The sequence below is a fragment of the Procambarus clarkii genome, chromosome 30 (assembly GCF_040958095.1).
Source record: "Procambarus clarkii isolate CNS0578487 chromosome 30, FALCON_Pclarkii_2.0, whole genome shotgun sequence".
Taxonomy (NCBI): Eukaryota; Metazoa; Arthropoda; class Malacostraca; order Decapoda; family Cambaridae; genus Procambarus; species Procambarus clarkii.
Genome location: NC_091179.1, coordinates 8,559,173 through 8,575,332, shown reverse-complemented (window position 1 = coordinate 8,575,332; position 16,160 = coordinate 8,559,173). Strand labels below are relative to the sequence as shown.

The 16,160-nt window shown below is 43.6% G+C and overlaps 1 protein-coding gene across 2 annotated transcripts in view; it reads left to right on the top strand.

Annotated features, from left to right (window-relative positions):
* Window positions 1-14,363, top strand: part of Fur2 (furin-like protease 2) — a 103,252-nt gene extending 88,889 nt beyond the window's left edge. For both annotated transcript variants that reach the window (XM_045754168.2, XM_045754167.2), the window contains exons 17-21: window positions 31-310; window positions 9,885-10,084; window positions 11,284-11,568; window positions 12,887-13,059; window positions 13,457-14,363. In XM_045754168.2, coding sequence (XP_045610124.2) covers window positions 31-310; window positions 9,885-10,084; window positions 11,284-11,568; window positions 12,887-13,059; window positions 13,457-13,618 — 1,100 coding nt within the window. In that variant the 3' untranslated portion in view covers window positions 13,619-14,363. The remainder of the gene's footprint in view (window positions 1-30; window positions 311-9,884; window positions 10,085-11,283; window positions 11,569-12,886; window positions 13,060-13,456) is intronic.
* Window positions 14,364-16,160: the final 1,797 nt, after the last annotated feature.

Genomic DNA, 16,160 nt, shown 5'->3' with positions numbered 1-16,160 from the left:
AAATCTATTTACAGTACTTATACTTTCCAGATGAATTTACTGCTCAAACTGGTAGTTGTCAAACCTGCCACTCTTCGTGCCTCTCGTGTGTTGGACCTACTGAAGCTCACTGTCTTCACTGTGCTCAGCACCGTTTTCTAATGGATTCTAAATGTGTAGAATCATGTCCAAATGGACACTTTGCATTGCGAGGTCGTTGCTTACCTTGCCCCCATGGGTGTAGCACCTGCACCTCCTATTCGTCATGCAGTACATGCTCTGAACGTTTCTATTTACATAACAACCAGTGTGTTGCTGCATGCCCCAGTGGGTAAGTACAATCCTGAATAGTAGTCTTAAGTACAGTACTATTATATTTTATTATATTTTATTATATATGTGTTATCAGTGTTCCTCTGTGTGACATCCATGAACAGGGAAATCTTCTGGCTTCAGTAAATAACATTTATCTAACATCCCGGGGAATCTAGAATTCCATAAATAGCCCTAATTTTAGCCATTTATAAGATAGTGACCCACAAGGGTTACCAAATAAAACATGTTTATGCACAAGTTTTACAATACCATAAACATAATGAGATGATGTATTTGACCTTCCACAATGCACTTGTGTGAGGGGGAAAGGAGAGAGATATACAATATAATTATTGTGTACAATCTTGAGGTTATCTTGAGATGATTTCGGGGCTTAGCATCCCCGCGGCCTAGTCCTCGACCAGCCTCCATTTTGTTACACATCCCCAAAAAGCAGCCTGTTGCAGCTGTCTAACTCCCAGGTACCTATTTACTGCTAGGTGAACAGGGGGCATCATGGTGAAAAAAACTCTGCCTATTGCTTCCGTTTTCGCCGGGACCGAATCCAGAACCTTAGAACAACAAGTCCTAAGTGTTGTCCATTCAGCCATCAGGCCCCCTTTGTATGATCCCCATAAACCAGATAATTTTTTTATTTTTAAACCCATCTTATCATACACAAAAGGCAAAAACTTCAAACCCAGCAAATCATGGTGTAGGACAGAAAGTAGGAGAGGCTTTTTCACCCATAGGTGTAAACCCATGGAATCTCTTATCTACCATAGCCATAAATGTCAAAGCAGAACTACAGTTTAACATTCAGCTAGAGAAATCCTCATGAATAATGGGGTGGGGACCTTTGACAAAGCCATCAGCTTCTTGTCCCCCATCGAGGTCAGTAGAGATGGTGGAACTCGGGTAAATATAATGTCCCAGATTGGCATAATGGGTGCCAGTCATCAAGTTGTCTCTTTGTCAGCCCATGTAAAATGTTCAGGTTCCAATGCCAAGGTAAATCTGGAATTGGGTGAGACATGATGGAGAATAAGTTTAATAGGGTAACACTTAATACTAAATTATAAATAAGTTAACATTTAAATTGATACACAAATTTATCAAATGGTTTAAAATAAAATGGTATTTAATAATGAAAGGCATACATTACTTTAATATAGAAATTGTAGTTGCAGAAAGGGTTCAGATATAGTATTCAATGTTCATAATATCAGCACAGCACAGGTTGACATGTAGGATAAAGAAATGAGTAAATTGGTTACATAATTGTAATTAGGTGTTTCTTAATTTTATTAAGTGTGTAGAGTCTCCGCCCTATCTGTCTTGTGGAGTGCAGGGATGCTCCTCAGGAAAACATGCAGGAAAACTCTACACACATAATTATACTCATTTACTAATACATGCTCACAAGCAAATTTAATATAAAAATTAACACAAATAAAACAAACTGGTATTTTAACTAGGAGAAACATTTACATTAACAACCACAAAAGCTATACTTTATATAAGAGTCATTACAATGGCCACCAGGAGCTACAGTTACTATACTGTACTGTACTAAGACATGGCCACCAGGAGCCTTGGTTACCGTACTGTACTAAGATATGGCTACCAGGAGCCTTGGTTACTGTACTGTACTAAGATATGGCCACCAGGAGCCTTGGTTACTGTACTGTACTAAGATATGGCCACCAGGAGCCTTGGTTACTGTACTGTACTAAGATATGGCCACCAGGAGCCTTGGTTACTGTACTGTACTAAGATATGGCTACCAGGAGCCATAGTTACTATACTGTACTAAGATATGGCTACCAGGAGCCATAGTTACTATACTGTACTAAGATATGGCTACCAGGAGCCATAGTTACTATACTGTACTAAGATATGGCCACCAGGAGCCTTGGTTACTATACTGTACTGTACTAAGATATGGCCACCACTAGATGGTGGACTAACTATAGTACAGTTACTGTACTATACAGTGGTACCTCGGAATACGAGTTTTTCGGAATACGAGCAGGATTTGGTCAGAAAATGTGCCTCGGAAGGCGAGGGTTACCTCGGAACACGAGTTTGTTGATACGTGTACAGGTCGACTAGCGCATGGTGGCACGGCGATCGTGCCTCAGTTTACCAGTGTCTCGCGCCCAGTGACTATCCCACCTGAATTCTTCACAAGGATTTACAGTTTTTTGTCGGTTTTTCTGTGGGGAGCCCCTACGGCTCCCTGGAGCTTATCGGGCTAATGTGTGTTATGTTAGACCGGGACATTAGCTAAGGAGTTCAGACCTACCAGGGACCAGCGCCAGAACCTGGCCCCTTCAGAGAGGTTTCAGGGAGCAATGGCCCTGGAAAACCCCATATGGTTGGGGGTTTTCCTTATCTGCCATCGACCGGGGTTAGGCACCCAGAAAGGTAGGCGTAACAAAACAAACCCCACATGGTAAGAAACTACAACAAAAACCGAACAGAGAGGTAGAAAACTCCCTACAATCCCAAGGAAACAAGCAAACAAGCAAACATCACACTTTACTGCCGCGCCGATCGTCCGCGCAGCCCTCCCCACCCCGGGAGGGGGAGGGGGGAGCCCCGGACCTACCGCGCCGGCTGCAAAGCTTCAGTTCGTTCGCTAATGTCAACCGGGATTGACGCTTCTCTGGCCTCAGTTTCCTAGGCGGTGTTTGCCTTGTGTGGCGTTCACTGCCGTGTGTTGTGGTGTGCGGTGGCCAGGAGTACTTCATCAGTGCCGGGGCTGCATGTGCTTAGTGGCTGACTTCCCTAAGCGCCCTGTGAGTACTGCCCTTGCGTTCCAGGGTTCTCTTCCCTGGGGCGTTCGGGAACCATTCCCGTAGAGGTTCTTGCTGCTCGGCATTTGCCTCGCCCTTGGGGCCAGCTGGGGCTTGGGGCCCTTGTTTGGCCCTGGGTAGGGATTGGTATTGTGCTGGTTAGGGCGTCAAGGTGTTGCGCAGCCTGCCACCTAAGCGGCGGCCGGTTTCTGTTGCCTCTGGAGACGGTGTACTTTTGCGGGGTTTTTCTTTTGTTTTTCATTTTCTTGCCTGGTGGGGGTCTGCCTAAGGTGGTTATAGTTCCACTGGTAGTGTTTGGCGGCCCTCTGCTAGGCCCCCGTGCTTGTACACGTCTCGGGGGTTTTCAGTGCTATAATCTACCCTCTTGTTATGTTTGGGTTTCTTAACCGGTTAGCAACACCTTGCCCGGGCTTCCCGTAGTTGTTACCCTACGGGCCCTGGAAACCCCTGTCTGGGCTCGGGGGACCATTGAATGTGTCTTCCGGGTTCCAACCCGTCTTGTACGGGATCGTTGGTTGCTGTTCCCTTGTCTCCGGGTGACAGTCGCCATTTTTACCTCCGTCATGCTGCCTGTTGGGTCACTGACACCTTGACCCGGAGTCTTGCGAGTGATTCTCTGCTTGTTCTCCAGTACTCTCCTGATGTTAATTCTGTTCAGAGTACAGGCGGCATCCGTGTTGCAAGCTAGGTTAGGTTGCTGCAACATGCTAGGTTGGTTTCCCACTCGAATGCCCCGTGGCCGCCCCGTTTGGTTAGGTGCTGCTCGCCCCTTTCTCTCCGTGTTCTCGGCTCCGGACCGTCTGCGTGTTTCTGGGTCGGGGCGGGGTTCAGTTGCGGCAGAGACTCGGGCGGTTTTCGGGGGATGCCCCGTTCGGGTTGGGGACGGAGGTTTGAGCCAGTGCCTCCTGCCAAGGCTTCTGGGTCTTACCAGCGGCCCTTTCTTGTTGCCTTTCCCATGGGCTCTTGCTTTTCTTTCAGGGCGGAGGGCTTGGAGGACGGCTCTGCCCCGGGGCCTCTGTTGTTGGTTCCCGGGGCTGTGGGGGATGCCTACTAGCAGTTCTGGGGCGGTTTTGCCCCTTCAGGGGTTTTTCTGCTTTTGGGCGTCGTTTTTCGCCCTTCCAGTCTGCTAGCTTCCCACATTTGCTGGCGTGTTTTTGTGTATTAAGCGTCAGTCACAGCCCCTGCTGGCGGCCATTTTCGTCTGCCGGTTTCCCGGCGTGGCCACCAGGGCGGCGTTGCGGTTTGTTTACATGCGTCTGGGTGTGCGAGCGAGCGTCTCTGGTGAGTTTTCAAAATATTTGCAGGGTTTTTGTTCTCCTGTTGTCGTTTCTTTGTTTTTCTGGTGTTTTCTTGCTGTTGCCTGTTCCTCTGGGAACGTTTGGGTGTTGATTTTGGGTCTGAGCCTCTGGGTTTAGGCTCAGTGCCCCTGGCTGGTATGCTTGCTCCCACACCTTGCCCCTCGGTTTTCGGTCTGTTGGGACCGTTTTCCCAGGGCGTTCTGCTGGGGTCTGTGCTTTGCCTTTTAGTGGTGTTCTCCGCCGGCAAATGTGGTGGTTTGGGCTCCCCCTGGTTCGATTCTGGGTTCCTTTGGGTTCCTTGGTTTCGTTCTGGAGGTTTCTTCCTCTTGGGCCCCCTTTTGTGGGTTCAGGGGTCTTTGTTTCCTCGTGTGACCCGGTTCTGCCTTTTGGGGTTCCGGGGTCTTCCTGGCTTGCAGACTGAGCTTTTTGGGTCTTGGCACATGTTGTGGTTGTGCTGGGGCTTTGTGGTTTTGCTGTCGAGGTGGGCCTTTTGATGCAGTTTTGTGCCTTCTTTGCCTGGCCGGCGTAGTGCTCTTTGCCACTAGTCGGCGGCTTGTGCTTTTACAATGTGTCCTCACCTAGTTGTGCTTGTGGGGGTTGGGCTCTGGCTCCTTGGTCCTGCCTCTCAACCGTCCGTCAATAGGTGTATCGGTTCCTGTGCCTCTTGGGCTCTGTCATGTCTACATGTGACATTGTATGGGGGTCAGCCTCGTTACTTGTGTGAGGAGTCGCCACATTACTTCTTAGTGCTTTCCCGTTCCCGTTCTGACACTCAAAAAAAAAAAAAAAAAAAAAAAAAAAAAAAACTAATTCTATCTGTGGCTCTTTTGGGTACTCAGTTTCCACCTGTGTCCCCTAGTGCGTGTGCCCCTTGTGTTACATATCCTGTCCTTCTCAACCCTGTCGATTCCCTTGGGTATCTTGTATGTGGTGATCAGGTCTCCCCTCACTTCCTCTTCCAGCGAAGTGTGGTTTCATTCCCGTAGTCTCTCCTCATGACTTCGGTAGTGTACTTTTTCTTTCTGAAGGGTTCTGTTCCCTTCTCTGTTGACTGGGCGCTGGGGGAGCAGCTTGCTCTGTTGCCTCTCGCTTGGTCCCGCTGTTGGTGGGCGCTTTGGGTTGTCTTCCGGCCTCTGCTGGCGTCGGAGGACGGCTTCTCCCCCTTGGGGGGGGTTCAGAGCTGGCGGGGTGGGCTTCTTCCCTGCGCTTCGTCATTTCCTCTTCGTGGGTGCGTGGGTCGTGGTTGATCCGCCCCATCCTTCTGGGCTTCCCGTCTGCTCTTTGCAGTCATGAGCTTTTCCGGTCTGCAGTTCTTCTGGACTACTACCGTCTGCGCCCTGGATCCTCTGCCCTGCTCGGAGGACTGTTGTCTCCTGTTCGGATTCTGTTAGGGCCGGGTGCATGGATGGTGGACCTGGACCTCCAGGTCACTTCTTGGCACGTTCCTCTCCAGTTTTTCTGGGGCTAGCACGGTTGGTAATTACCTATGTGTACTTACCTAAGTGTAGTTACTGGATGAGTGCTACTCTCGTGGTGTCCCGTCTTCCCAGCACTCTTTGTCATATAATGCTTTGATTATAATTGTCATATTGTCATATAATGATTGTCATATGTCATATTGTCATATAATGATTGTCATTTGTCATAATGTCTTCATATGATTGTCATACAATGCTTTGGTGTTGGGGCTTCAGGTTTGCTGTTTTTATTGCATTCCCTATTTTGTGAAGGGCACTTTGTATACTCTTTGCATCTTTCCCGGATCTTAGTGCCCTGTCTGCGTCTGAGATTCGGTGTCTGGCCTACCTCGACGACTGGCTGGAGTGGGCTCCCGGTCAGTCCGCTTGTCTGCTCGCCAGGGGATGGTTCTTTCCAGATCGCTGGGTTTGGTTTCCTGGTGCTCTGGAGGTTTTACCTTCTGTTTCCGTCCCGGGTTCGGACCTGGGCCTTGTTTCAGGCTCTTGGGCCCCTCATTGTCTTCCCTCCGGAAGTGTTACTGTGGCTGTGGTCCCGCCTTTGGCTGTTCAGGAGGGGGTCCCGGGTTGCTCAGCGGTTGCTTGGGCGGTTGTGCGGGAGTTTGCACTTCGGCGTGCTTGTCTGCCCGCGGAGTCGGGTTTGGCTCCGGCGTCGGTTGGTTCCTACGGAGACTCCACTTCCGCCTCTTGCATTCCTTGGGTTCCTCTGGGGATCTGGTGTTGGTGCTGCGTCACCAGCTTCCTCTTTGGGGTTTTCGGGGTTCCGTGCCTTGGCGGCTCCCCGAGCCTTCGCTCGATGTGTTCACGGACGGGTCGTCTCTCGGCTGGGGCTTTGTGACCAGTGCTCACCAGGTCGGCCGAGGTTGATGGAGTCTGTCTGTCCGTCGGGCTCACAGCCTGGTTCAGGTGTTCATGGCTGTCTGGTTGCGCTTCGGAGGGTTTGGGTCACTAGGTACTCTACCGTTCAGCTCTGTTTGGACTGTTCTCTGGTGGTTCTTGCCGGAACCACGGGGGTTTGGTTAACCGTGTGGTTCGTGTCCGGGGTGTGTCCTGCGTCCTGGTGGACAGCTGTCTCGGTTCATTCCTCTTCGTGGGTTGGCCAGTCGTCGCCGATTCGTTTTGTTGGCTCTGTTGGGCTTATGGACTCCTGGCCATGGACGTCTTCGGGTCGGCGTGGTCTAGGCGTCGCCCGTTTTGTGGCGCCCTTCCCACCTGCGAGGACTTCACGGTGGAGGCTTTCGGCAGGCCTGGTCGAGGTGGGGGGTACCTGTACCTCTTCTCCCGGTCCAGCTGTTGCTTCGGGTTCTGGCTCAGTTACAGCCCATTCCCACGAGAACAGTCCTTATGGTTCCACTGTGGCCGGCCCGGCCTTCTTTTCAGACGCTGCTTGATAGGTGTCCGTACCCGGGGCGTTTTTCCTGAGGCTTCGCCTCTTTCGGCAGGCCGAATCGGTCCTGTCCGTGACTGGTTCGGCCTTCTCTTTGGCTCTTCGCGTCTGGTATTTTGACGCAGGTATCGCCATCTCTATGGTGTTCAGGTGGCTTTGTTGACGGTGTCCCACCTGCGAGCTTCGTCTTGGAGACTGTATGACGTTTATTACGTCTTCTCGCGTTTTGTTTCCCCTCCGGCCTGCTCATGAGTCGCCTGAGCCATCCTGGTCCTTGTTCAGGGTGCCTTCTTCTCTTCCCCTCAGTTTGTGGTAGCCCCTTCGGTTTCAGTTTCCTCCTCTTTGGTACGGGTGGTAGCTTTATTGGTGTGCAGCCTTTCTCTGTCCTGGCGACGGTCGAGGCGGCTGCTTTCCGGAGGGGTTCTTGGGGTATTGGTACTTGTTTGGTTTGGCCGGGGGGTGCGTCCTGTGTTGTCCAGTTGTGCTTTTTGCTGTTGCCGGCGTACCGTGCCTGGGGATGCGCTGTGGTTGCTCCGGTTCCTTCGTTCCCTGTTTTCAGGGCTCGGGTCTCCCGGGTCGTCCGCAGTGTTTTCCTTCTTACTGCGGTCTGTCTTTGCGCCCGTGCTGTTCAGACGTTTACAGCAATTGCTGCTGTGTTGGTGACGTCTCGGGCTCATTTCGGGCGCAGGGAATTGTGGGTCGCACAGGTTTTTGGCCGCCCATCCATGTGTGCGTCTGTTCTTGGGCGTTCTTGTTGCCTTGGGTCGCAGGTTTGCGACCGGTTGTCTTGGCTTTGCGTTGCAGAGTTTGTGGCGGCCGCCTCCCGGGTTAGCCCTTTCTTTTCCTTCTCTTTGGGTATGAAGCTCCAGGGAGCCGTAGGGGCTCCCCACAGAAAACCAGCGTTGAATGTAATGAAACGCCATTTTCTGGGTGAGCCCCGGAGGCTCCCTGGAAACCCTCCCTCCCACCGGTCGGCGGTTTTTTCGCGTTGGTTGAGGCTTAGCTTCCGAACTGGAGCTTTGCAGCCGGCGCGGTAGGTCCGGGGCTCCCCCCTCCCCCTCCCGGGGTGGGGAGGGCTGCGCGGACGATCGGCGCGGCAGTAAAGTGTGATGTTTGCTTGTTTGCTTGTTTCCTTGGGATTGTAGGGAGTTTTCTACCTCTCTGTTCGGTTTTTGTTGTAGTTTCTTACCATGTGGGGTTTGTTTTGTTACGCCTACCTTTCTGGGTGCCTAACCCCGGTCGATGGCAGATAAGGAAAACCCCCAACCATATGGGGTTTTCCAGGGCCATTGCTCCCTGAAACCTCTCTGAAGGGGCCAGGTTCTGGCGCTGGTCCCTGGTAGGTCTGAACTCCTTAGCTAATGTCCCGGTCTAACATAACACACATTAGCCCGATAAGCTCCAGGGAGCCTCCGGGGCTCACCCAGAAAATGGCGTTTCATTACATTCAACGCTGGTTTTTGGCCATTTGAGCATAAAAGTTGTCATCACCATGGGTCTCAAGAAAACCATTGGTAAGGTTCAACCTAAGAAAATAGCTGTGAGTAGAGGATGTCCCTTCTTGATTAAGAAAATGTGTGAAGTATGGGAAGAACTGCAAAGTTTTGTTGGAAAAACTCGCCCAGATAAAGCTGTAGCAGGCCGTTGCATTGACCTTTTAAATGACAATGTGATGTCTTACTACAGACAAGTGTTAAAATGTAGGGAAAAACAAGTGTCTTTAGACAGATTCTTAGTAAAACAAACAAGTCCTAGTGGTATGCAGGCAAAATGTGCCAGAGTGTGCATACCAGTGAAGTCCTCACTGCCTGATGTTATAATGGAAGGAGACTCCCCTTCCAAACAGTAACACCTCTCCTCCTCCCTCCTCCTCACATCTTCCATACACCAACAGCAGTCCTCAGCAAGGGTAAGTAATAACTTGAACATAGTTTTGTAGGTTTATTTAGATGAATTAGGTATAAAAATTTAATTTGATGTGGGGTTTTTGTGGTAATCAGGAACGGATTAATTCATTTCCCATTATTTCTTATGGGGAAATTAGCTTCGGAATACCAGTTTTCGGAATATAAGCTGTCTCCAGGAACGGATTAAACTCTTAAACCGAGGTACCCCTGTACTAAGATATGGTCATCAGGGACTAATGTACATTAATTAACAAATGGCCTTAAGGTCCAGCAGGCAAACAGTCACATTACTACAACTTTTCCAAGTTGTGTTTTATGAAAGCTGCTTCACAAGGGGCTATTGCCTTTTAAATACATTTGCATTTTCATTACTTTGCAAATGCCATGTAATAAAAACTACAAAAATTATGATTGTTATTAATGCATTATCAATTTTCAAGAGATGTACTGTAATATGGTTATTTTATATTTGCATATCTATATTCTGTGTTCAGCAATATTTTTCTGAAATTGCCAAAGTCTTAAAAGGTACCATAATTGAAATTAATACAATTAATAAATTACAATGATTGAAATAACCTGTTTATTATTAGCAGATATTAATTTTGTTAAGCTTAAATACAATATTTTGTATGCAGTATCATGTTACAGGATTTAAAGTTAGAAAGCAGAAAAGTTTTATCCTTTAATTTATCCACCAGGTTCTACAGTGACCGCAGTATCTGTTCTCCATGTGAAGATGCTTGCCAAACGTGTTATGGACCTCGAAGTGACCAGTGCGCTGCGTGCTTTAATAACTCCTTCCTTCTTAATTCGTCTTGTCATAGCACATGTCCACCTTCCCATTACCCAGAAGGAAGTGAATGCCACCCTTGTTATCATAATTGCCAAACTTGTAAGGGTGAGTAGCTAGAATTTCTCTCCAAGATTTGTGAGGGCCTTCGACTTGCATGCATATATATATACTGTATGCATGCAAGTTGTGTGTTGTTCTGCCTGACAATTTATGAATCCTGTCAGTGACAGCAGATTTGTACTTGGGGAAGCAACCACATTTCCTTGATCAGGAAGGTGCTTTTGCTTGTTAACAAAACTATATTTTTCAGAAATATGACTGAACCTATAACACCAAGATATTTCACTACTATTTAGTTATTCTTTGAGACTTTGTCCAAAGAGTTCTCATGCATTAGAGCTCGCCTCACGTGCTTAGTTACCCATCATTTACGTATTTGAACCTTGCCTTCCACTTCATCGCCGTTCAGTTACCTTCTGACACAGATTGTTGAAGGTCAACAGCCTTCAGAGGCATCTTCTCTGGTGGTGTTTGGTGTAGCTTACAGAATGGTTCCAATACTCTCAAGGGATTCTGCTTCCTTGGGATTTTATATTGGGTCTAGGTCATGGTACTGGATTTGTTCCTACACACACTGGGATGCCACCATGTTTTCCCTAGTGTCAATTCCTGCATGGTGCTCTTCTATCTTTAATTTGTTTCAGGATGATTAGCAAACATACCTATTAGGGAAAGAAGCAGATAAACAGAGTCTAGTGTACAAATCCACCAGGGCCGTGACGAGGGTTCGAACCTACGTCCAAGAGGATCCCAGACGCGCCTTAATCAACTGAGCTACGACATGGTATAAGAATTGCAACCGGTTTGGTTAGGTTAGGTTTGAACCCTCATCATGGCCCTTGTGGATTTGTTCATTTGATGCATCACGCTATTGTGATTTCTGTGTGTACTAGTCTAGTGAATTTTTTGTTTATACCTGTGGGTTCCATATTAACTGCATGGTTTGGGGAGCAACCAGGAGACAACTCAGAAAACAGAATTTCAATAATGTTTGCCAATTATGTATCTTAATAAAAAATTCCTTATTATTTACAATTATAAGCAATGTTTTGTAGATAACATTATAAATTTCTATATAGATAGGTACTGTACTCACATCTAACACTGTCAGTCTGTAATGTAGTTATTGTATTATATATTTACAAATGTAGCATTGATCAAATTAATATTTACAAAACTGTTAAAAGTTTAACTATACTGTACATTAAAAACAAAAACAAAATTAATTCTGACATTTCTTTCAGGTTCAGGTCTCAATGACTGCACTTCTTGTCATGACTATCTCACACTTGATGGCGGAATGTGCATTGAATGTCAGTCTGGACGCTATTATAACCTCAGTTCTCAGGCATGTGAACCCTGCAGCAAGTCATGTCTTACTTGCTCATCCGGTAGAGATAATGGCTGCACATCATGCCAAGCGCCCATGTCTCTCCATCCTGCAACTAGTACCTGCCGAACATGTTGTCCTTCTGGCGTGACGGAAGGGGAGCATGACACGCCTTGTTGTTCTTGTGATCCTGTTACTGGTATGTAAAATTTATATATATTTTTTGATATCGGCATCTAACCCGCCAAACACACACTGAAACTACGACGTTGGTACAACGTTTGAACAAGTTTTAACACCTCCTAATCAGTTATAACAACCAATATAGCAAGTTGTAGCAACGTTTTAATACGTCATAAGCCAAGATGTAACAACTTTATTACAAGTTGTAACAAGTGGAAAATAGAGACAGTTATGGTTTGTGTTTCCAGGGAACCATTTGATTATAACTATTATTCAGAACAGTAGGATACCATTATAATGAAACCCTTCAAAATACAGAAAGATTAGGCTTGCTTCCAAAACTTTAGTCTTTAGTGCTTTAGTCTCCGTGATGTAGTGGTAAGACACTCGCCTGGCGTTCCGCGAGCGCTTTGTAATGGGTTTGTATCCTGGCCGGGGAGGATTTACTGGGCGCAAATCCTTAACTGTAGCCTCTTTAACGCAACAGTAAAATGTGTACTTGGTTGTAACAATGATTCTTCGCGGCGGGGATCGTATTCCAGGGACCTGCCCGAAACGCTACGCGTACTAGTGGCTGTACAAGAATGTAACAACTCTTGTATATATATAAAAAAAAAAAAATTAAACCTTGACACATGACCCAAACTTTCAAAACCATAAACAAATTTGGACGGGCTTGTTACATTTATACAGCTTTATTGTCCAGCTTTAAGATTTTAATTAGCACTTGTACGTATTATTTTTGTAACAATTAGATCTACATTTCGTATATATTATGTTTATGATAAAATGCTTTGAATCGGTTGATAGAGTAAATATTTATATAGCCACTAGTCAGTAGAAGTGAAGATTAAAAATTTGTTCTTGGGGAACACTACTGTCTTGGTACAGTTGAGCATCCAAAATCCGTAATGTTTGAGGCCGAGCCCTTTAGAATTTTAAATATTTTTAAGTTCTAGGTGGGACTTAATTTGGATAAATAAAAAATGAGAAAGTTGTGAATCTGAAAAACCTGTGTCTGGAAAGTATATATGTTGGTGGCTGTACAGTGTGTAGTGCCAATTGGCACTCAAGCAATGACACAAGTTAATTGGTCATAATTGTTTAATTTTAAGTACAGGTACAGTATGTTGAAGTATAAATCATAATATTATTTTCTTAATCGGAAAATCCATGTTTGTAATTGTTTTGCAAAGTAATGCAAACAATACTTGTGTGCTCTTCTATGCTCTACATTTGTAGTCACTATTATATACATTTCAATTTTAATTGCTTACCATTTAGTAGATATATTATCCTGAAATCAAAAAAATGAAATTGTTTTCATATATTAGGCTTGTGTTACGGTGCTGTCTCGGCAGACAAGCGGAGAATAGCTCTCAGCTTGGACTCTGGTTCCCACCACACGCCACATAGAGTATCATACTACCCATCTGTCACTTCAATTGTTGCTGTTATTTGTCTCATCAATATTGTCATATTTGGCGCAGTGTTCACTATACTTCAGGTACGTACTCGGTGTTTTGGATGATATTTCTAGTTTGTCTATAAGCTATATTCTACCAGTGTTTAATTTGGCAAATCTTTTAAACCTGTAGAAGTTACTTTGTAGAATGATAAGTAAAGTAGGTTTGACTTTTAAGTTGTTAATCTACCCCTTGGATTCTATAAGCAGTATTGATGTACTGTATATTTAATGGTTAAGTTTACTTTTACAAATATGCTTATACAGTAGTAATAGTAATGATACTTCAGACTTGTGTTTTGTTATATTATGTAGAAAATTAGTTAAATAATGGAACATAAAATACATTGAGAAGTTACAGACATTCGTACAGTACTGTATTAGAATGCCATTTATTAATTTATTAATGTAATAATTATATATGATCTTTTCTTTACAGGCAAGATCTACAGGCTTCTTGTGCTGGTCGAATGATTATTCATACAGATTCCTTAAGCCAGAAAATATGTCAGAACGTGTGTCTCTAACATTACCGCCATTCATGGAAGAGGATTCTGAAAATGAGAGGGAGAGTGGTAGTCTATTGTATTTGGAGACATAGATGACAGTTATATCAGAAATTAGAGATTATTTAATATTTTATGAAGTAAGGTAATGTGAGCGAGGAGGAAGCCAAGAATTACAGCACATCCTGATCGTACCTGTTGCTATGACGTAGAACTAGATCCTTTCCATACTTAAGTATCCTCAGGTCATGTTTGTGGATCAAGTCAAATTTGTGTGTAACGTGCCTCAACGAGGAGGGTGTTATTTTTTGTAAGAATGAATGTTATAGATTCCTTTTCATCAGAGCAGTATTGGAAAACTTGAATGATGCATTTCTCTTGTTAATGCTCAGTAGGAATACCAGTACAGTGTATATGTGTAAAATACTACCATGTGCCATGTTGATGGAGCATATCACTGAAGGAGTTTTGACATTTTTGGTAAAGGATAGTCTTTTAATTAATTAGTTGTATTTCCTCTGTCATCTTCAATCCATTTAAGAAATGGCATTATTAATTATATTCTTTAAAAGTGAGACAAGAGTTTCCAATATTATACCTACGAAGTTTATTCTGCAGTATAAGATTTTAGAAAATTTATGTGTTATGGTAAATTATTATTAAATATAGATATCCTATTATGCCACACTGATTTTTATGCTTCAACTGTTCATTTGTCAGTGGACTTTTTTTTTTCTTTTACCACAGCAAATTTTATCTTTTTCATTATGACCTGTACATTTTAATTTATTCTTATACTGTATAATAAGAAAATAATAGAAAGAATGCATTTTAACAATATATTTGAGTCTTTTATTGTATGTGTTAATAAGTACTATACTTTAATTATTGATCTTTATTTTTATGAGAGCATCATACAAAGTTAGAAACATAAGCATAAATTTCCTGAGTTCCTAAACCAGTGTGAATTGAAAGTTTTCGTATATACTTTTGTAGTTTAACCCTCTTGCTGCAACACCCTCTGGAACCTTTTGTTCCCACCGATGATAAAGAAAAAACCTGATAGAAATATTTGTTTTGCATTTTTTGGTACCTTTATAGCAAGTACAAACCTGCTCCTTCCATCTATACTATTAAAAATGCTTAAATATTCTTTAATTCATAGTGAAAAATTAAACAAATAAGCCCCCACTTTTTTAGTCCTTGATATACATAATAGAAATCATGGTCTAAGGTCCTCACCCCTGGGCCATAAGTATTCCCTAGTCATAGAATATCTTCGTATAATAGGAATGATTTTTTTTTTTCATTAATAGAGTTTTGTTTTTAATTTTCTTTATTTTTAAAGCATTCCTAATCAGAATATTAAGCATTCTTTCCATATCAAAGATGAGAAAATATTAAAAATGAATAATGGTAAAAAAATTAAAAACAACTTTAATAAAAGTTGAAGTGACCGTATAATATAAAAAATTGCACGAGTAACTTAGAGCAGGCCACAAGTGTGTAGTATACAATTGTAAATACAATTAATAATGTAATTTCCTAAGGAATTTGACATGTTTTGGTATAAAAAAATCTCATTTGTTTATTTTAAGTACAGTATATTGATTTATATGGTTTTTTAGTTGATTTGTGTTATTTTCTTATTTTTATACATTTCTAATAAGAAATAAGCATACTCTTTTAAGCATACTCTTTATACCATGCCAAAAATGAAACTATCGACAAACTTTTAAATTTATTCTAATGTGCTTATTATATCTAGTATTCACACATCACAATGTAAAAAAAAAAAAAAAAAATTAATTATAGCAACAAAAATCATGCAAATAAGTGAGTATAGAATTTGATATGGGCACTCTTGCAGATTTTGAACTAATGCATGAATAGGATTTGATGGAATCATTCTAGAGGATTTTGACTTATCACATGCAGTAACGTTTTCTACTGTCACTGAGAAACGGCTGCAGCTACTGACTTCAAACTGTGTTTGAACTTCCAGTACAATTGAGCGACCATTATAGAATGTATAAGCATTTTTTCTAGGTACCTAGACGCGGGGTCACTTGTTGGAAAATCAGGCCTGTCAGGTGACCATAAGCACTTTTGGCAGCAAAAGGGTTAAAATGTACAAGTTGAAACCTCATAATCAATAATGACGTGTGTGTGATGGATATGTCACAAATGATTTGTTATTGTTTTACAAATCAACAACAGTTAAACTTGCCCAAAATAGTAACATTAGGATACTGTATAGAATGTGAGGCACTATGGTCATATAGGCAGTTCTCTATGGGAGAAAGTGGAGGACTGGGAAATGATCTCAGACCTTGATGAAGGTGTAGATGGTAATGAATCCAGGACCAGAGAGGTTGCCATACTGTGTAGCAGCTATTTCATACATGTTGATAGAAAGCATTATGTTCTGTTAAATATAAGCAAATACATTGAATGCTCTCTTGGCTAAAACTTCTTAATGCTGTGAAAATATTAAATGTGTTCATGAGTTGTTTAGGTTACTGGATTGTAATAACAGATGAAATGTATTCTCAAAACTAGCGTGTTACCAAACCATGGTTCATAAATTATACAATGTCTTTCCAAATCTGCATCTCAATCGTTAAAATGTTACAG